The following is a 21634-nucleotide window of genomic DNA, read 5'->3' on the forward strand; positions in this document are numbered from 1 at the left end:
ATTTGCACCAGTTTTGGGCTTTGTGAATCAGGTTTAAGGATCTGCAGATTTGCTCCAGTTTTGGGCTTTGTGAATCAGGTTTAAGGATCTGCAGATTTGCTCCAGTTTTGGGTTTTGGGCTTTGTGAATCAGGTTTAAGGATCTGCAGATTTGCTCCAGTTTTGGGCTTTGTGAATCAGGTTTAAGGATCTGCAGATTTGCACCAGTTTTGGGCTTTGTGAATCAGGTTTAAGGATCTGCAGATTTGCTCCAGTTTTGGGCTTTGTGAATCAGGTTTAAGGATCTGCAGATTTGCTCCAGTTTTGGGCTTTGTGAATCAGGTTTAAGGAAGCAGAGACTAATGGGCAACTCCTGATTGGCTTCAGGGAAAATACTTCTGAATGGGACACAGCGTATTGTTTTGGAAAAGGGAAATGGGTGTAACTGCAGAACGCTGACACTGAGATGCAAAATCGCCTGGTTGGCACTGGGGCATCAAGAATGAAGTATTTTGTTAAAGTGGTAGAAAGCAAATGTTGCTTTTATATTTGTTTATGATGTAAATCACAAAAATGCACCTGTTAAAGACACATTGACACATTATAATATCAATAATAGTACCATTAATATAGAGACTCATACTTGGATTTCTCCCTTTTTTAAATGATATACAATCACTTTTACCTAATTTGTTATTCAATTTACCGACATAGGAAAGACAACGGGCAGAGTTGGTCCTGCTGGCATTTAAGCTTGTTTCATTCAAGCAAGCTAACCACAGATGTGTGAGGCAAGTGATTAACTCTCTGAGTGATCATCTGCTTTACGGGGGGGGGGGGGGGGGCAGTTTTAATGGTTCTCTTTCATTGAAAATTGTCTTTCATGCCCTGAATGCACTATGGATAAGAAGGCAGGCGGCCCAATGGCAAATGGCCCACAATATGTAGGCACACGTATAGTGTCAGAAGAATATAGCAGGAGGGTTCTGGTTGGCTAGTGAAATGTGGAATTTCTTAGCAAGAAAAGACAGCTGTTGAGTACAGATTGCTATATGTTTTAAATAGTTTGGCAACCAATGACAAGGCGTTAGAGAAAAGATGCAATGTTTTTATCAGAATGCAATGATAGGCTTCACAAAAAACCTGATTCTTCGTGGTTTTGAACATTTTTACCATATGATCTATGTTTTGTAATTCCTAATAAATACTAATGTCACGCTTGTCATTATACTCTTACTTTATTGGAAGTGAAGTATTGCACACCTCCAAAATGGTCTGTGATAGGAGAGACATCATCAAAAAGTCTAACATTGCTGCATTGTGTCCTGCAGGTATTAACCATGGCCCCGTTATCGCTGGTGTGATTGGCGCTCAGAAACCCCAATATGACATATGGGGCAACACTGTAAACGTAGCAAGCCGGATGGACAGCACAGGTGTCCTGGGTAAAATACAGGTATTTCTTACGAATGTTAATTTATCTTTTATATGTATTGTCTTCTATTACACTTCAATATTTTAAGTAAGAATATATTATGATTATCTTTTATATGTATTGTCTTCTATTACACTTCAATATTTTAAGTAAGAATATATTATGATCTGGGTTCTTTGTGTTTGAAATTCACTTAGAACTGGGCTATGAGCTGTTTTCTGTAGATGCTACAATCTGAATAGAATGCAACTGAATATGATGGCCTGATTAAAATAATCAATTTTCCATAGACAAATCACTGATTGTAATTCACAAAGATAGATAAAAATGTCTTTAACCATAAAACATACTGCTCTTGAAGGTTTATCATGGAAAATCATATCACCAGCCTTGACATGTATTACCGGCATGACATCGGAGTCAGACACCTATGTGGCTTAGGTGTATCATGTCACTACCTCTTTTATATATTTAATTTTATTCAAGATTTTCGGAGTTAATATACCAGGGAATCAAACCGCTACATTTATAACCATTGCCAATATGTACCTCAATTGTATACTACATACAAATGTAAAATAACTCAGTTAAGCTGTGAAATCCACATTATCCTTTGCTATGGAGACTGTCAAAAAGCATAAAAGTAGCAAACATGCCTTTTGTGGAATATGTTTCCTAGCATGTCTTTCTTCGGCTGATCAGGGCAAATGTAAGCAGTTTTCTTAGGGTCAGAAATGTGTATAAAATGAACTGAACTGTGAGCATGACGGTCATATGTGAAAGGAAGTGCAAGGGTCTAAAAGGACAAAATCAAAAGTTATTTCAGTTTTTATGAGGGCTGGATAGTGGTTCTTACCGGCAGCTTCATATAACAAACCCAAATGTGGGGCGCAGGTGCCCAGTGTCCCAAATCAAGCACGCAGAGCTGCAAGAACAATGTGTCTCATGATGTTGTTGTTTACCTTCATAGCACAGACGTTGTATGTTGTAATGTTGGTGGCCACAGTCTTGATTTGTGGGTAAGCCCCTCTGTAGGGTCTAAGGTGTGATTTGTGTAATGTACCTGGACATATTTTTCATTCACACCCTTGTGACATTGTTGAAGCTAAGGATTGCAATTAGTCACATTATAAGGGAAAACTCAAATTTGAGCTGGTCATGCCAAATAAAAAGACAAGGGGGCAATCATTTTCTATTGCTCTCAAAAGCATGCACTGATAGAATCAGGTGTACACAGAAAGCTTATACAGCAAGCTTATGAATCACTCATTTTTTAAATAATTAAAATATTTATTAAAACATATTTCTCTTCACCTTAGCATCTACATGTGTGAGCATTCTTCCAAACTATATTTCATTAGAATAATTGATCATTGCTTTGAGATACCGTCCAGTACCGTGATTATTAACCATTCACAATATAACATTGTATTCGACATTGGTTTCATTAGTTCAAAAATAATACTGTCCCAATCATACTATGTTTCTAATTCATTTCAAGTTGCCGTCCAATCATCTTGCTAGTTTAACATGCTAGTTATATCTAGGTTCAATAAAATCATAGTATTAGCAATAATATGTAACAATGTGTATCAATTTAATAGCAGCACTCTTTTGTCACTGTCAAAATGTCTCTAAAATAAAGCCCATGGCCCTGTCTAGGCTCTGCAAATTCCTTTGGACAAAATATGGTCTGAAATCTACTTGCAACTTATTTGGTTAGAAAGTGAATCCTGCTCTAGGCTTCAAGCAGCATATATTTTCTATAAGAGACTTCGGTACATCTCAGAACTAAAGTCAATATGGGCTCAGAGGAAACAGAATAAAGATGTCTTGTCTCTGAAGAAAATGGTTCAAAGATATTGTAAAGCATGTATGCTGCATTTGTTATTCTGCTGGTTTAAAAAGGATAGCTGTTCTGGGGCTTGCTCTCTCTCGTGCCATGGCCCCTTCTTCTGGACTGGTCAGCTATTTACCTTCCTTACAGCCTCCTTGTAAAACCCACTCGGTATATCTCGTTCTCCTGTCTTCTGCCAAGCATGTAACATTCTGTGTCTATCTTGCCCCCAGGATTTCTTGTTGTATAACAGCTTTCTTGTATTTACTTCAACTATCATGAACATACTTGGCTTCTTTTTCTGACATTTCAGATTCTTTGCCTTGAAGTACAGTGTCCACTTTCTTTGGGAAGCAGCTTGTCCCCTCACCTACATTCAGATTAACTGGTTCCCAGCCCAGAATGGCATTAGTCGGAGTAAGCCTATATAACATAGGTTATTTGCACAAACTTTGTCCGCTGTAATACACAGCGAGTTGGCATGCAGCCTTTGATATCTACTACATCCCTCCATACATTTTTTTAACAGTTCTGATTAATTATGTCAGGGGTCTGCAACCTGTAGCTCTTCAACTTCCAAGATCCCTCACCATTGACTATGCTGACAAAGGATGATGGGAGTTGTAGTCCAAAACATCTGGTGAGTCAAAGGCCACAGACCCCTGAATTATCGTATTCTTGTATAGAATCCCCTTTCTTATCTGCTGGCACAGAAACAAGAAGTGCACATATATTCCAGTTTCGATGTGAGTCCTATCTTTCTTTCTGGTTTATTAAGTTATACTTTGCCTTCTGTAAGATATTTTCCTTGCCACTTTTCTTTTACAACTTAGGTTCCAACAGGCGAGGCGAGGCTAGACTCTAGGAAGATTTAGTACTGCACTATGCACACACCATGTTCTTGTTCCACTAATAATTAGATAGGCTGAACCATAAAAACCAGACACAATACACACCACCACTCACTTTCCTTATTATGCCCTTAGGCACCTTTATACACATTCATCAGAGAAAACATGCAGCATAGAACCATTAGTGTTACATTTGCACTATACATATGCAAGAGACAGGAAAATACTTTGCATTGAAAGGATGGAAATGAATATACTGTTGTTTGTGGATCAGAACAGCCTCAGACCCCCATCTAGTACGTTGGCTGTGTAAGCAAATGTATTATTTTCATAATGTAGCTTCAATTCCCATTTACCGCCCTGCCAGCTAAGGTTAGGTTTGTATGAGATTAGAGATCATGGATTTTCTTGCATAGTAGAATTATTACCATAATAAATTTTGATTTTGGCAACTTCCTTGATCCCCTGGGTACCATGTAGATAGAGGGAATTGCCCTTGGGTCAGTTTGCCCTGGCTAAATCACACCTTGCAAGAAGTTCCATTTTCTATTATACCTAATGATAATCACTTCAGCTTTACTTGAGACCTTTACGAGCCCAGCTCCTCCTGCCAGTCTGCAGTTCAGTATGTCTCAGCACCAGTCACAGCAGCCCCATCTTCTGGCTCGGGATTCCAGCTCTTGCTGTCCTGCCGTGCTGCCACACACACATATAGCCACTCTGCTTGCCTCAGCTTTCAAGGCTTCAGCAAAGTTTGGCGAAATGCCTTATGCTTGGATAGCACAGTCACCAAACGAACAGCCTGGCTTTCTCACCGTATGAAAGACTTACAAAATGTAAAAAATACAGCCCAAGGTCTTTGCTCAAAATCAGGGCTTGTTAAATCGAAGACCAAGTTACTCTGTCACAGTCTCTGTTATGCATCAAAGGACCCTACCAAAAGCACATGGCAAAAGCCCCAGCCAGAGTCAAAAAACCCTAATGGAATGAGTCACAGACAAAAAGGTCAACCTCCCAGCTCACAGTTCTTTATAAGCCTTTCTCTCAAACCCAGCCCTTCTCCTATGTCACATTTGGAATCTGCACATTTGGGCCACCTATTTGCCGATGTCACTTCCTTCAACTCCAGCCCTTTGTGGCACTCCCAACTTTAACACGTGGCAGAGAATATTCTAGCTCTTCCTGCACTGTGTACTTTTCCAGCTCAGCCCTCTGGTCTTTGGAAAGCTGTAGTCCTCCTCACCGTTCCTTCCTGTGGTCCGAAGAAAATACAACATGCCATCCTCTCCTACTGCTCTTGCTTTATGCAAACAATGGACCTTTATTTTCAAGACCCTTTTGTTTTGCAAGGACTGGTGTCAGCTTGCAAATTTTATATTATTTTGAAACTGCCCATTATCAGCCACAGTATGTTTTCATGCACCTACTACAGTGTCAGTGCACACAAAGTCTGTGGCCTGCAAATCTAGCCCCCACAATGATTCCTATATTAGCTGTTAGTACCCCAAAATCACCCCCCTTTCAGTTACTGATGCACACTGTGATGAATCCTGCAGAGTCCTCACAAAGACCCTGTCTAAAGTCTCCTCCCAGGGGGCATGAGGAAGGCAGCTGCTACCTGCTCCTAACCGTGGGAGAGGTTTGGCCGGTAGGATCACCTGAAATGAGAAGGGCTCAGAGGGAATAGGAGGACTCAGTTGGGCGGGAAGCAGCATCTGTCTTCCTCTGAGGGAGAGATGCCCTTGATACCAAAATATGTAATGGCTTGTTGTCAGAGTGAGGTTTCCCTACCAAACCTATCCATCTTGTTGGTTGTGAAAACTGTTATAATCAACATCGAAAATGGAACATTAATGCTCTAGCTGATGATGAATCTGAACAAAAGTGAAGGCAATGTTCAGAAAAGAGAAAGTAATCATAACACTGAGGACTTCAAGTCCCACAATACCCCAAGTACTGGGACAAGAAATATGGACTCAGAGGCACTAAAGTGCAAGCTGAAGTCTAGTGGTTCTAATGAACCACACCCGAGTGTCACATTTGAATAGATAAGGTTCCTCATGTGCAGGCCATGAGAAGAGCAAGGAGATGGAGTAGTTGCAGAGGTCACCAGCAGCAGATGCAGTGGAAGAAGAAGGGAGATGCCGGAGACGCCGCTATTGTTAATGCAGATGTCGGTCCTGAGGGGGTCTCCAAGAGTAATGGCCTTGAATGCAGAGGCTGCACAGTGGGAAGCGTTGCTGTAGAAGACTTTCCCCCTGGAGAGAGAGGCTCACCTGTTTGCTTGATGTGTACCGGTGGCTGGCGAGCACCAGAGTGCACTGGAAGCAAGAGAAGCTCCTTTCCCGATCGGCATGGGCCGTGGGAAACCCGAAGCAGTCTGCCATGTGAAAGGCAGAACGAAGAGTGGCAGCAGATTGAGCAGACTCATTTGCAGACACCAGTGAGTTTACCTTTGGCCGGTAATCCTTCTATGCTCCGTAATTGACCGCTGGCCACTGGTTGCTATTTAGAATACCGAACTAATGTAAAGAAGGAGCATTGGCTTAATAAGAACTTTATAAGAAGGCAAGAAAGAAAAGGTTACAATCATTGCTATCAAAGCCAATGTTATTGCCAAGACAGAGAGGGGGAAATACTGGAGCAAGCTGACTCTAACCACAATTGCCAAAGTAAAGAGGAGGCAATATTTCAAAGAGCACATAATGCATATTGGTTAAATAATAAGAGAACATTAATTCAGAAAGATAATAACCATTATTACCAGAGGGAGGAAGAGGTAATAGTTGAACAAGATATCAACAAGCATTGCCAAAGGCAAAAAGGGACAATTGTAATAAAGAAGCACTGTCAGCAGTTATATGATGTGAAAGTAGGAAATCAAGAGTGGCAGGAGATAAAGAGTATTAAGGAGGAGAGGAGCATAATCTGCCTTGCCAGTGGCAAACCCAACAGTGGAACAAACAGCACCACATTATACCGTGTCTTCCCAAAAGAACTTGTACATTTCGATGTTGATGAAAGTTAAAGACTTTCCCAAAAGGTTTGAAGTAAATTCACCACTGAGTACTTGTAGTAATGTTGGGAGCTATTTGTCCTGACAGACGAGTATACCGGGACAGGGACCTTTTAGTATTAGTGCTGGCTGGTTATTGGACCAAGAAGAAATCATTGAAGTACTGAATTGTGGTTGAATGTTGCAGAGAAGAAGAAGTGGCAAGACCACTGAAGTGTTTACTAAACTGTTGTGGAATCATCACGACAAAGCATTGCTGTTAATACAGAAGAATTGTGAAAGTATTTTGGTTTCCTTAAGGAGAAGAAAAAGGTGCGTTGAACGTTTGTCTCTACATGTGAAGAGAATCACTTTTCCTTTGGTTGAACCTTTGTTAAAGTCCAAGTGAAAGACTTTTGGATTAAGAAGAACTTTATAATCAAAACCGGGTTACAATTACAACAAGGAACTTTCTTATTTGAACTTTTGATTGAAAATCATGCTTTGAGTCTGGGGGAGGAGATCTGACCCAGGTTACAAGAATACAAAGTTATTAGATTTGTGTTGAATACAATTGCTATTTCTGTTACATTTGAATTGCAATATATTACCTTTATGAGTTTGATGTATGTATACCTGTGAGGGACAGAATCCTTTTGATATAGTGTTTGGCTTTAGTTTATTTTGATAGGCAGGGAAATCCTCTTTAGGTTAGGGATAGTGTGTCACAGCTTTCCCCCCTTCTCACCTGTCTGTATTGTTTGCTCGTGATCTTCGAAGATGTCTTCTTTCGCACTGTTCATGATTTATATAACGCCGTGCGTGGGTCCTCGGGTTCCAGTGTGCGGTTCGTGACCCGGCTCCAGGAAGCGTTCAGATGTCCGGGAAGAAATCCAGGAAATGGCGAGGTTCGCACTCATAGATACGAATGCGATAGAAATCCAGGATATGCAAGGTGAGGAAAAAGGGGAAGGATGAAAGAAGAGGAGATTCAGGGGACCGGGAACCAGGAATCAGATGTAATCGCTGAACGAACTCCGGCAACACACATCTGACTACTGCAAGCGGTAGCGTTGAGATGCACAGGGCCGCAGGGTGTGTCTGCTTTCTAGAACGCAGAGCGTACAACGCAGAGACTGACAAACAGCGTTACGCATTCAGCAGCCATGTTGGGAGTACTGCTGAGTTCAGTCCCCGATGGGTCAGGGACCACGAAGTCCAGAAAGGACGCGTACAGTGGTTCATGAGAGCAAGCCTCCTCCGAAAACCCGTTCGGTCTGGTTTGCCTGGGTGTATAAGGTGGTACCTTCGAAGCAGTCTGGGGCGTTTATGTTTGAGACTGGTTCCCAGGTGTGTTCACTGGGAGGGTACCCTTTCCACTCGACCAGATACTGTAGCTATCCACGTCTGTACCTGGAATCACATATTCTGGAAACCTCATATTCTAACTCATCATTGACAATCACAGGGGTAGATCTTGGAGCAGTTCGAGAGGACTGGACGTATGGCTTCAACAGAGAAGTGTGAAAGACTGGGTGGATCCTCTTCCAAGATTCTGGTAGTCTGAGTCGGAAGGCCACCGGGTTAATGATTTCCTTTATGGAGAAAGGGCTGTAGTACCGCGGGGCCAATTCATTTGGACGTAAGTGTTGAGGCAGAAGTTTTGAGGATAGCCAGACCATATCACCTATTGAGTATGAAGGCCCTGGTCTTCTTTTGAAGTCAGCATGGTGTTTGATGTTTCTTCGGGCCTTTTCTAGGTTCTCTTTTGCTACTTTGTGTACGTTGATGAGGGTTTCAATCCAGGAGTCAACTGTAGGAACTGGGGTAGGATGTGGGAGAATGGATGGTAGAACCAAAGGGTGTAATCCTTGGCTACAAAAGAAGGGGCTTGTTTTGACAGCCGAGTGATCCGAATTGTTGTAGGCAAATTCAGCCACAGGTATTAAGAGTGACCAATCGTCCTGGACCTTGGTGGTGAAACAGCAAAGATATTGTTCCAGAGTTTGGTTCAAGCGTTCAGTAGCTCCATTGGTCTGTGGATGATAACCTGAGGATAGGTCATGTTGGATTCCTAGTATACAACATAATTGTTTCCAGAACTGAGATATGTTCTGGGGTCCTCTGTCAGATATGATCTTGGAGGGTAGTCCGTGAAGTCAGAATATGTGTTCCAGGAAGATTCCGGCAAGTTCAGAGGAAGATGGTAGTTTATATAAAGGTGTAAAATGGGCCATGTGAGTGAATAAGTCAATGGTAACCATGATAGTTGTGTATCCCCTGGAAGGTGGTAGTTCCACAATAAAGTCTGTGGCGATGAATTCCCAAGGTCTGGTTGGCAGCGCTGGTTGGAGCAGGAGACCTGCCGGTTTCTTGTTGTCATGCTTGTTTTGAGTGCAGACTGCACATGTTTGGATATAATGCTGGACATCATCCTTCATCTTCGGCCACCAAAACTGTCTTTGTATTAGTCGGAGGGTGTTGGTGATGCCACGGTGTCCTGAATGAAGGGTATCTTGACATAGGCTTGTGATCTTTTGTCGTAGTCTCTGAGTGGGAATGACCAGGCAATTGTCCTTGAATAAATATCCGCCCTTCGTCTTGAGGTTCCATCGATTCTTTCCATTAAACTCCTTCCAGATTTCAGAGGACTGAGTTTGAATCTGAATGTCTTCCAGGAGGTTGATTGCTTGGGCAACAAATATTGTGTGGGGAAACATCTTTGGGAAGGATCGATCTTCAAGAATTTCATAGTGAGGACGTCGGGATAAGACGTCAGTTATTATGTTGTGTGTTCCAGGAACATGATGGATTTGAAACTGGTATTGGGCAAAAAAGAAGGCCCAATGGGCTTGATGAATGTTCCTGCATTCTAGGGATTGCAGGACTTGAAGATTCCGATGGTCCGTGCAGACCTGAACAGGATGTTTCGCTCCCAGGAGTAGATGACGCCGGTCTGTGAAGGCTTGACGGATGGGTAGGAGTTCTTTTTCCAAAACAGAACAGTGGGTTTCACTAGGAGTCAAGATGTGAGAAAGGTAGGCGATGGGATGTTCTAGCTTGTCATCAAATTCCTGTTTCAGGACTGCCCCGATGGCGTAGTTAGAGGCATCAATTTCCACTAGAAAGGGTCGATCAATGTCAGGTTGGGCCAAGATGGGGGCTTGTGTAAACTCCGACTTTAACCGTTGAAACGCCTCATCTTGGACTGCTGTCCAGTGAAAGGGGGTATCCTTCTTTAACAATGTAATGATCGGATGTACAATCTCCGAAAAAGAGGGTATGAGTTTCCGGTAGAAGTTAGCAAGCCCCAGGAAGGATTGAATTTGTTTCACAGTAGTTGGAACAGGCCAGGATAGAATGGAGTCTACCTTCGAGCGGTCCATTCCAATTCCCTTTGGGCTAAGGACGAATCCAAGATAGTGAACAGTAGACACATGGAAAAGGCATTTCTCGGGTTTAGCCAGGAGCTTATGTTCACGTAGACTTTGTAAAACTGCTTTGACATGTTCTCCATGCTTCAGATGGTCCTTGGAGTATATCAGTCGTCCAGGTATACAATGACGAAGAGGAACCACATATCGGATAACAGCCGGTCCATAAAACGTTGGAAGACCGCTGGGGCATTGGCAAGTCCGAAGGGCATAACCAAGTATTCAAAATGACCAAAGGGTGTTCTAAAGGCTGTTTTCCATTTGTCACCTTCCTTTATGCGGATCAGATGGTAGGCACCTCTGAGATCTAATTTCGTGAACACTACAGCTCCTCTTACCGCTTCCAGGATATCTGAGATTAGGGGTAATGGATAGCGGTCCTTGAGGCTGCATTGATTAAGGCCACGATAATCTAGACAAGGCCTAAGCTCTTTGGTATCTTTCTTGGGAACAAAAAACAATGAAGCTCCAGCCGGGGATTTGGATGGTCGTATAGTACAATTTTCCAAGTTGGTATCCAGGTATTCTCGGAGGGCTCTTTTCTCAGGTTCTGATAGAATGAACATCCTTCCAAAAGGAATCACTGCTGAGGATTCAGTATCAATAGCGCAGTCTTCAGATCTGTGAGGGGAAAGGGCTTGAACTATGGCAGTCGAAAACACATCTGTGTAAGTCTGATAGGCCCTGGGAACTTGGATGATAATCGAGACAGTGAATGGACCTTGCTGGTTTGTTTGCATATCTTCAGAGGATCCTGACGAACAATCCAGGGATAAACAGTGGGATATACAATGTTCTGAACCAAGAAACAAGGATCCTGCTGCCCAGTTGATGTAAGGGTTGTGCTTCTGTAACCAGGGCATACCCAGAACCATTGGGTAGTGGGCAGATCTTATGATGTCAAATTTGATCCTCTCTTGATGGTGGTTTATAGAAAGCAGGATCTCTTTGGTTTGAAGGGTTATGGGTCCTGAAGAGAGAGGTCGTCCATCGATAGCCTCTACAGGTTGCATGATGTCTCGTGTTTCATATGGAATGTTATGGGTAGTGACCCAATCATGATCTATGGATATCCCCATGGCCCCACAATCCACTAATGCCAGAATGGGATAAGATTCTTTCTTGGAAGGCGATAGAAAGGCCTGCAGAATCACAAGGTTGTTCTGTCCAGGAGAGTTCAAGGATGGAATAGATGTGGAGCAAACATCTCTCTCCCGAAGCTGTGCTCCATCTAGGATCGGGGGCTGGCGTTTCCCGAACGCCGTGGAGGGGCAATAGGACACTCTCTTACAAGGTGTTTATCAGAGGCACAATACATGCACAGACCAGTGTGAATCCGTTGCATCCTTTCTTGCGGGGTTATGGGTCCGCGGAAGACCCCAAGTTGCATGGTTTCTGGGTCCGTGGTCGGGGAAGATGCAGGCTCAGGTCTAGAGGAAGGTTCTGTAGAGGCCTTTTGGTAGGGTATTTTAATCTTCTTCTTTTCCGCCTTTCTTTCCTGGATACGATAGTCGATCTGTAAGGAAAGATCCATGAGAGCCTGGAAGAAACTTGGGCGAGCTACCCTGGCTAGCTCGTCTTTTGTCTCTTCATGCAAACCTCTTCGAAAGAGGGTGAAACAGGCCTCAGGGGACCAGTCCAGTCTGCTTCCTTGGCAAGTTGTTTAAAGCATGTCACATAGGTAAGCATATCCTGGGATCCTTGTTGGAAGTCCAATAAACGTTCTTGAGCACTATAAACCTGCTCTGGGCAATCAAACATGGTCTTTAGCGCCTGCACGAAACCATCATAGTCATCCAGGAGGGCATCGCCCGAATTAACTAAGGGAGTTGCCCAAGTCAAGGCATTCCCAGAGAGATGTGAAATCATAAAGCCCACATTTGCCCTGGGGGTAGAGAAGTAGTAGGGCTTAAAGGTGAAGTGCACTAAACATGAGTCGAGGAAGCCACGAAGGGTCTTTGAAGAGCCATCATATTTATCCACTACTCTGCCCAACAACACGCTTTCCTTGGTTGCGGAGTCACGTGACAGGACCAGTTGTTTCAATGCTGCATTTTCGGCTTTAAGATTTTGAACTTCTGTTGTTAACTCCTGCATGCCACGCATGAGGTCTTGAACTGTAGCCTCCATTTCCCTAACTGTATCAATTTGTTGGTGTCTCAATCTTCTGTCACAGGTTTCCCCCCTTCTCACCTGTCTGTATTGTTTGCTCGTGATCTTCGAAGAAGTCTTCTTTCGCACTGTTCGGGATTTATATAACCCAGTGCGTGGGTCCTCGGGTTCCAGTGTGCGGTTCGTGACCCAGCTCCAGGAAGCGTTCAGATGTCCGGGAAGAAATACATGAAATGGCGAGGTTCGCACTCAGAAATACGAATGCGATAGAAATCCAGGATATGCAAGGTGAGGAAAAAGGGTAAGGATAAAAGAAGAGGAGATTCAGGGGACCGGGAACTAGGAATCAGAAGTAATCGCTGAACGAACTCCGGCAACACACGTCTGACTACTGCAAGCGGCAGCGTTGAGATGCGCAGGGCCGTGGGGCGTGTCTACTTTGTAGAACGTAGAGCATACAACGCAGAGACTGACAAACAGCATTCTGCGTTCAGCGGCCATGTTGGTTGTACTGCTGAGTTCAGTCCCCGATGGGTCAGGGACCACGAAGTCCAGAAAGGACGCGTACGGTGGTTCATGAAATAGTGAGGCATTGCTCACACCCTTTTTAAGTTAAAAAAACAGCTACTCGTGAAAAACCTTTATCAAGTTGTCTGCCTCACATTTCTGACCCTCACAACACACATATGCTGCAATGTTAGCTTGCTAGAACGTTAGTATTGTTATTAAGGCCTACAGCACAAACAGCACATGCTGCAATGTTACAATCAGTGGAAACTTCTGGCCCACCATCTCTGTTAAAATTAGTGGCACTGTTGAAATTAGTGCACATCATTTTCCCCTATTCTGCCTTTGACACAAATTCAGTTTTTATTATTTTCTCTGTGTTGATTAAACAGCTTTGGTCTTGCACACGCCTGTGCTGAGCAGTAAACACTTTGGATACATGTGTGGTTTCAAACAATTGAATCGGCTAAAATTAGTATTTCTGTTCATAATGAAAGGTGTTCTTATTGTACTAATGTGTTGCACAGTTACTGCCCTTTTAAGCAATATGCCCTGCTATTGGCTGTGTGCAGGTGTTAATATACTGTCCCTGCTGTTCTTTGAGCTATTCTCTCCTTCATTGACTAGCAGTGTGAAACAATGTGTATGTGCTATTGTTACTTGTAAACGCTATGCAGGTGTTGATATACTGTTCCTGCTACTCTATTACTTGCAGTGAACCACCACTTCTCACTGCTTTTCTTAGCTGAAGGCCCAGTGTCTGCAACATTTGGCTCTCCAAATGTTGTGGACTACAACTCCCATCAGCACTACACAGCATATTAAATAATGAGGATCATGAGAGTCGTAGTCCAAAATACCGGGAGAGCCAAAGGATGCAGACCCTCGCTCTTTGCATTTGATGTGCACCCATCACCATTATTTAATGTAAGAAAATGACACCTGTGGGGCTTTAGTCTGTATTGGAGCCTGTTGGTTGGTTCTGTAGTTGGACTAGCAGTGGCACTGGCCTTAAACTACAACCCAGGGTTATAGATAAACAGGAGACGCCTTAAGATATTTATAGGTTACTCTGTAGGCCTCTCACCACCTCCCACGCTTGGGATCTAGGTCCTAAAGTCTCCTAACCCAAATTTTCTTTGCTCCTCAAGGCCCTGATATTAACTCATTCATAGAGGACTGTCTATAGTGCCTTCCTTCTCTCTATCTTTATTCTTGTGCTTGCCCTGCATCTCCTCGATGCTTTGCCTCTGGCTCACTCCTCCACCGATCCCAGGATTCTCCTTGTGTGCCCCATCAGCTTCCTCCTCTCGCTTTCCCTTCTCCACTCTGATGATCATTTCCTTTAATTGTTGAATCGCTGTCCACCACCTTCAAGTTAGACACCTTCTTCCTAGACACCACTCCATTAGGGATTACTTCTCTCACCACCTCCTCCTTAAACACCCCAGTATCAATCTATCTCTTTCAACTTCCTGGGTCCCATTTCCCCGAGTTTATTGGTGTTCTCTGACCCCACAGTTGTGTCTGTCCATCCAGCTCTGTGTGTCTTTCTCTTCCCAGCTTTCTGAGTCTCTCTCTCTCTCTCTCTCACTCTCTCTCACTCCCCAGCCTCCTGGGTCTCTCTCTTTCCCCAGCCTTCTGGGTCTCCCTCTTTCCCCAGCCTCCAGGGTCTGCCCTTTTCCTCAGCCTTCTGGGTTCTTCTCTCCCTTTCCTCCTGAGTCGCTCTTATCCCAAGCTCTTAAGTCGTGCATCCGCTCTCCTTGGCGCTCTCTGTACCCATCTTCCTGGGTTTTTCTCTTTCCTGCCTCTGGGCAATTTCTGTCTCCAGCCCCTTGGGCCTTTATCTCCCAACCCCCTGTGTCTGTCTCTCCTCAGCTCCCTAACTCTTTCCCCTGCTTCGTATCACCTTCTTATTTGTATTTTGTATTTCCAGTTGTGTTTTGTATACTGCAAATCGAGCATGAGAACAATGGAGCACTATGCAAGTGTTCAAGGAACAGGTGGGAAGTTTACAATGGATCTAGAGTCATGGTAGAACCGGGAAAAGCATTTCCCAATCCATTTCATGTCTAGGAATTACCCAAAGAGCAGCATTTTCAGTGCTTTTATCAACTGCGCGAGCACTGAAGCTGCCCTGATTGCCAATGGGATGGTGTTACAGTATGCTGGGCAATAGTAGGATAAGGACTATTTCCTGATATTTTCCCTGCTGGTTAGTTTAGGTTCCAGCCATAGTCTGGCTCCCAGAGGAGTGTCTACTGATGGATTTGTTATGTTTGTCAACAAAGTAGGTGGGTGTCCGGGCTATAGTTATTTTGTAGGTGATATAGGCAATTTTTGAAAAGGATCCTGGTTGGGATAGGAAGCCAGTGAAGGTCGGGCAGGATGGAAGTGATGTAGTGGAATTTTTCATACCCAGTGATAATGCAGGCTGCAGTGTGCTGGGCTGCTTCGAGGGGAGCCAGGTGTAGTGCTGTGAGCATAGCAAGGAGGGCAATACCCCTTCCATGTGTGCAATCATGAGAGCCTCTACCACATTCAGGAAGTCCTCGGGATGGAGGAGTGGCTTGATCTTGTTGAGCAGTAGGATATGTTTCCACACAGTCCGGGCTTCCTTTTTGATGTGCTGCTGAAAGGAGGTGCTGCTGTCCATGATAAACCCAGGGATTTGGCAGAAGCGGCAAGTCGGGGAACAAATCTGTCAAGGTACATTTCGTTTGCCATCCTTGGATGGTTTCCTGTTTAGAGGTGTGACTGAGGAGCACAAATTTAATTTTGATTCAGTTGAGTTTTAGGTTTGTGCTGGTCATCCACGTTTGAATAGTGGCAAGGCATTTCTGGAGGCGAGTGATGTCATGGGAGCCGTTTACATTAAGGTACATCTGGGTGTCATCTCCGTCCTGGTGTAGCAAGATGCCTGGGTCATCAAGACGTAATCTCAAGTATTGTATGTATAGATGAAAGATCAGCGGGGAGAGGAATGAGTGCTGTGGCTCTTCATAGGTAACCAGGCGGTCGTCAGAGCTCAAGGTGCCCATCTAGACATTCTGGTATGTCTCAGAGGTATGAGGAGAGCTACCAGAGTCTGGTAGTGCACCGGATTGAGGCAGTGGATATGTCCAGGAGAACGTGGAGGCAGGAATCTTCTTTGTCCATGATCTGGAGAGCATCATATATGCTCTGGGTGGTGGTTGTTTCAGAGCTGAATTTGGGACAGGACCTCGATTGGTAGTGCTGGAGCTGACTAGTTGATTTGCTCATGAATTTAATTTGCCACTCTTGTCTTTGATTTGGAGGCATCAGTTTGATGTTTAATTGTGTTGATTTTGCTTGAAAAGACATCATTGATGGCCTTGCATTTCTATAAGGAGTCTGGTAATTCTAAGACTGAGAAGGGGTTTGTGTAGGGTATGACTGTTGCAAAGAGAGCTTTACTTCTATTAGAGGCTGCTACAATTATTGAAGAGTAATAGCAGGCTTTGGTTTCAATAGTCAAGTGCCAGCATGTTGAGGGTAAGCTATTGAGGGTGAGGTCATCCTCAAGTTTGTGCATTTTGCTCGAACATTTTTTTAAAATCTGATAGTGTATTTGATCTCAGTTCATTCCTGAGTTTACCATGGGGCAGAGAGTTTGACACTGATGCACTGTACCTTTAAAGGGAAATGTGTGTCAACCAACTCCTTAGAAGTTTAGTTGAAAAAGTCCATTAGGGAAATCATGTTGGTGGTGGCAGGGCGCTCAGACTAAAAAGACATTGGTGGTTTGCCCTGCCCATTAAGGGAAAGGAGAGTGGGTGGGATAGTGAAAAGGATTGCAGTGCCTTAACCCAGCCTACTCTGTCTTTCTCTCCCTAGACTCCCGGGTCTCTCCTCTGACCTCCTGCTCCAGCACTCTTTGTCCTCTGTCTCCAACTGAGCTTGTTCTTCAGACCCCCACAGGCTTCTGCCACAGGCCCTTCTTTGTATAGGGTCATAACCCCACAGTTCAGCCTCTTTCTGACCTAAGGGAACTCAGGTGTGCCTTCAATGTAATTGGTGTGGATCATTTGCTGATATGCCCCACTCCCGAGGATGGCTTAGAGTTTTGATGGAGGCTTATAGTTGGTTAATCCCTCTCCATGAACAGTCCACTCTCTGCTTGTCACACTCTGCCCCCCCATGCCCTCTGCCCCCACCCATGTGACTTCCTTAACCTAACATACCTTAGGCATATGGGTGTGGAGACCTTGTGAGGTCACTGATTAACTTATCCTGTTTCCCATCTTACATTGTGTTCCACCACTTCCTCCTTGTGGTTTTGGATATGACTGCTGCATCAATGGAGGGAAGAAGAGTGTACAGGTGCCACCAGCTCAGTGGGACCATCCTTCAAAATCAATTCCCCTAAAGGCACAGGGTCTTCATGGAAGCAATGTGACAAACCCATGCAAACAGCATGTGGCATGGTGGGGGAAGCCAGAGGATCCTCTATACGCCGTTATTGGGCCTAGCATCACCTGGATTGTAGCTTCACGTGGCCCCCCTCACAAACTCACCATCCACGAGGAAGGTCAGACAGGTGTCTTCAACACAAAATTCCAATCCTTACCTTACATCTAGAAGGAGAATTTGGCAATAGAACACGTATTAAGTGCAATAAGGAGAACAGGGTGTTTTTATTAGTGAGTCACCCACTCACAAAAAGGTAGATAGCATATTGACCAACATACTCAGGGAAAGTCATATAGCTAGCAAACCTGATATCCACAGATCAGATAAGCACAAGCATGAAAAGGTCACCAACACTACCCAAAAGACAATCTTAAAAAGCCATAGCAATTCATAACACGCGGTATAAAGTGAGAAAATCAGCATGAGCGCAAACTATCCAAGTTAGCACACTGTTCAAATTTAGAGTGGGTCATGACTCTCCCCAAATATGAACCATGAATTAGCTGTTACCTTATGAACGTGGTTTAAAAATCGTCCATATTTCCTTACATTTGGTGAGAAGGCCAGCATCCATAATGTAATTAAGCTATACCTTATTGAATAAAGCAGGCATCGGTTCAGCATTTTGCACTTATTATTTACTGAGTCAACTTCCATTTTCTAGTAATTGTTCTCAAAGCAAGTGCATAAGTGTAATAAGGCTCCTGAACAGCAGAGGAGTTGCTGGGGGGTGAGGAGGAGGGGTGCTTTGGATGCTATAGCCCTGGGTCTTTTGGCTGTTGCCCGGATAGAATCTGAGGGTCTACAACCAAAAGGCTAGCTAGCCCCGAGTCCCGACAATCCCGACATTAGTGTAGCCCCAAATCTTTTCCAGACCTAGCAACACCCCTGCAGAACAGCATCCAATGAGGGTGTCCTAAAAGCTGGGATAGTGGAAAAGACACGATTTAGTCCTCTCTGGCAAACCATAGGAACTGGGGTCTCAGATGATGGAAGATGAAGAGAGGCATGCTACAGTGCAGAAAGGGGGTAGGCAGTGGAAGTGAGAAGAAATACGGTGGCAATTCCACAAGACTGCAGCCTTGTAAGTGCAGTTTCTCCACCACCCTAGTAGGTACTGATATTTAGAAGATCTCATTAGAAAGCTCTGCCTAAGTGCTAAACAATGAACAAAGACAAAAGGCTCAAGGTCAGAGGGTTCCATAAAAAAAGTGAATGAGGTTTGCAACCTCATAGACAAGGAGTGTGAAGTCTGCTGACATCAGGTGTCAGATTATGATTGAAGCTATGACAATTTTCAGTGTGTCCTACTGAGTTCCCAAAAGAATCATGCATTCTCCAGTAGGTTTGCAGTATGTATCCAAGTTTAACGGGATGTCCTTCAAGAGATAAAGGGCAAGGGTTGTCAAGCATTATCATCCTCACAAGCAGGTAACCATCCCCACAGTGGTTGTCTTCGAGTGAGTCAAGAAAGGAACCTCCTGGCCCATCAACAATGATTTGTCCCACACAAATGGGAGAAAGGGGCTGACCTTCTGCAATAAGGTGCTGTCTCAACTTAACCACCTGTCTTATTCTGAAGTCAGGAGTACGTCAGAGTTACCCCTGATAACTTATTTCATGAACCTGTTAGCCCTCTTCAGGAGTAGGTCAAGAGCATGTCAAATGTGCTAGAATTCATTTGTAAAGTTGTCGTTTTCCTTTTGACGCTCTGCTTTAGATTCTCAATGTTGGGGTTTCTGGCATTTCATCAAACACATTTGTAGATGTTCTCCAATATAGGTGGGCTGCCAGAAAAATGTGTTCAAGCAAAATGAGGTATATTATCATTCTAAAAATAATATTCTAAAATAAATAGGATACATTAAACAATAAGATTGGTTGCCTACAAGGTGAAGTTGATGAGGTGATCCTATAACCTGCCCGTTTTTCATGCTCGTATGGGACATAAACATATTGATAAAGAAAAATGCCCACAATTTTCCTGAAACCAATTGTATCTTATACCTGCCTGATGATCAGTCTATGTTGAGTGTGCTTCTCAATGCACTTTGTTTTATTTTAGGTTACAGAGGAGACAAGCAATGTCTTACAAACGCTTGGATACATGTGCACTTGTCGTGGAATCATAAACGTCAAAGGAAAAGGGGAACTGAAGACATACTTTGTCCATACAGAGATGACAAGATCTTTATCCCAGGGGAATGTGGCATTATGAACAAGCGTTTCGACTGTACCAATGTTCTTTCTCAGCATTGGGTTCCACCACCACAGTCTGCTGAAAACGAATGAAACCTGCAGTATTTGTAAATAGGTTCACTCTGTCGCTACATGCACTGTTTGGATGTGTTCACCGATTGTGTCTAATAGCCAGTGGCACACTATGAACACTGTGTCAGCATTCTCTGCGTCCACGTCACCACCCACCCAAGAGACTGTCCTCCCTTATAGGACTAGTTTTGTACAAATGTGTCAAATGTATTAATGCCATTGTATTTTGTACGTTTATTTCATTAAAAGTTTGTATGTACTTTGCTTTACATGTGCTGTGTCTGTTATTTACTAATTCTTCTTTTATACAATCATGTGTGTATTTAATTTGTTTTACTAGTTTGACAAAAGAAGTAGTTTGAAATAAGAAGTAAGAGCAAAACATCACACTCAAAAACAGATTCCAAAGGATATATTGTGACATGAGTTATAGTTTGAGTTCTATAAAACAAAAGTTAAAATCATCACGGTTCATGATCACGCAAGTTGAATCTGTGCTATAAATTGCTATAAGTTGGCAAGAAAAAGCAGAAGCTATATTAACTTTTCTGTTCATAGACATAGAAAACATTCTGTTTCCACAGTTCCTTGAAACTTTTGAACATAGCTGTGATGAGCATTGCACATCCCACTTCACTCAAAGCAAAATAGAAAATAATGCCTTCCATTTAAAAAGTATAATTTGCTAATAAACATGAAGAACAGACTACGCCCATGAACATTTAGAAATACAATAGGCATAAAACATAGAATTGGGTGCACAGTGTCCAGGTTCAAATTAATGAGCAGGCATGTAAGTTTTTTTTTAAAAGCAATAGCCTTCATAAATCTTATAAGTGTACTTCTAAAAATCAGTACTACTAGCGCTCATTCTATCACTGAAGCCATATAGACTGTTATATTCTAAATTAGAATGTCTTGAAAATGAAAATCAAAATGCAAAAAGCATTTCCAAGTCCACGATGAAAAAATAAAAAATAAACACTGACATACAATTCCAGTCAATATTTTAACAGATATAACAGTGACACATTCATATGTATCTGATTTGAAATATGATATAAACAGAGATGCAATAAAAGCACTCACGACACTTTTAAAAGCGTTTCATTTCAGAGTCCTTTTTAAGACTTTATGTAACTGCTTTTACAATGAGAAGCCTTCTTGGATCAAATCTCCTCACAACCAGTTTTCTATTTCCCTGTTGGATGGGACCGAATCAATGGCAACATATTTTAACTGTTTTCACATAACACATGTGGAGTGAAGAAGTGTTTTGCCAAGGGAAATATCTTCTTCCGGAGTTACTCTGAGGTGTTCCATACTTTTTCAAGAGACAAGTGTTCTTGCAATATATATTCTTCTACAAAAATATTGACTAATGCAGACAACACATGTTCCAGTCTGAGCAATAGGTGACTTGATCACAAACCATCATACTTGAATTGCACAATCTGATCTTATGCAAACTTGCACATCTACAAAGATTAGGCATCTGGAAAAGCACATTGGTGGATAGGAAAGCTAAATGTTGATATTTGTTTGTTTTTCTTAACTGGTAGTAATCATGTTAGTAATGGTTGTAGCAGATTTGAAAATTATCCGTGGGGCGCCATGCAGGTATTTATCCAAATCAAAAGTCAAACTATGCACGTGTCATTGTTGATGCCAGGTTCGGAAAACCAGTGTACTTTGTTGTGTTAGACTGATCAACAGAAAAATTAAGACTCATGAAGTAGGGTGCAAAAGAGTGGGTTTATATTTGCAACACACCCAGCGA

General features: G+C 43.0%; 1 protein-coding gene across 1 annotated transcript in view; it reads left to right on the forward strand.

Moving 5' to 3' along the window:
- ADCY2 (adenylate cyclase 2) overlaps window positions 1-20118 on the forward strand; it is a 3241403-nt gene extending 3221285 nt beyond the window's left edge. The window contains exons 24-25 of the mRNA XM_069613724.1: window positions 1310-1434; window positions 19649-20118. Coding sequence (XP_069469825.1) covers window positions 1310-1434; window positions 19649-19801 — 278 coding nt within the window. The 3' untranslated portion in view covers window positions 19802-20118. The remainder of the gene's footprint in view (window positions 1-1309; window positions 1435-19648) is intronic.
- The last annotated feature ends 1516 nt before the right edge of the window (window positions 20119-21634 follow it).

This window comes from Ambystoma mexicanum, chromosome 5p, assembly GCF_040938575.1.
Source record: "Ambystoma mexicanum isolate Mex_15411 chromosome 5p, UKY_AmexF1_1, whole genome shotgun sequence".
Classification (NCBI taxonomy): Eukaryota; Metazoa; Chordata; class Amphibia; order Caudata; family Ambystomatidae; genus Ambystoma; species Ambystoma mexicanum.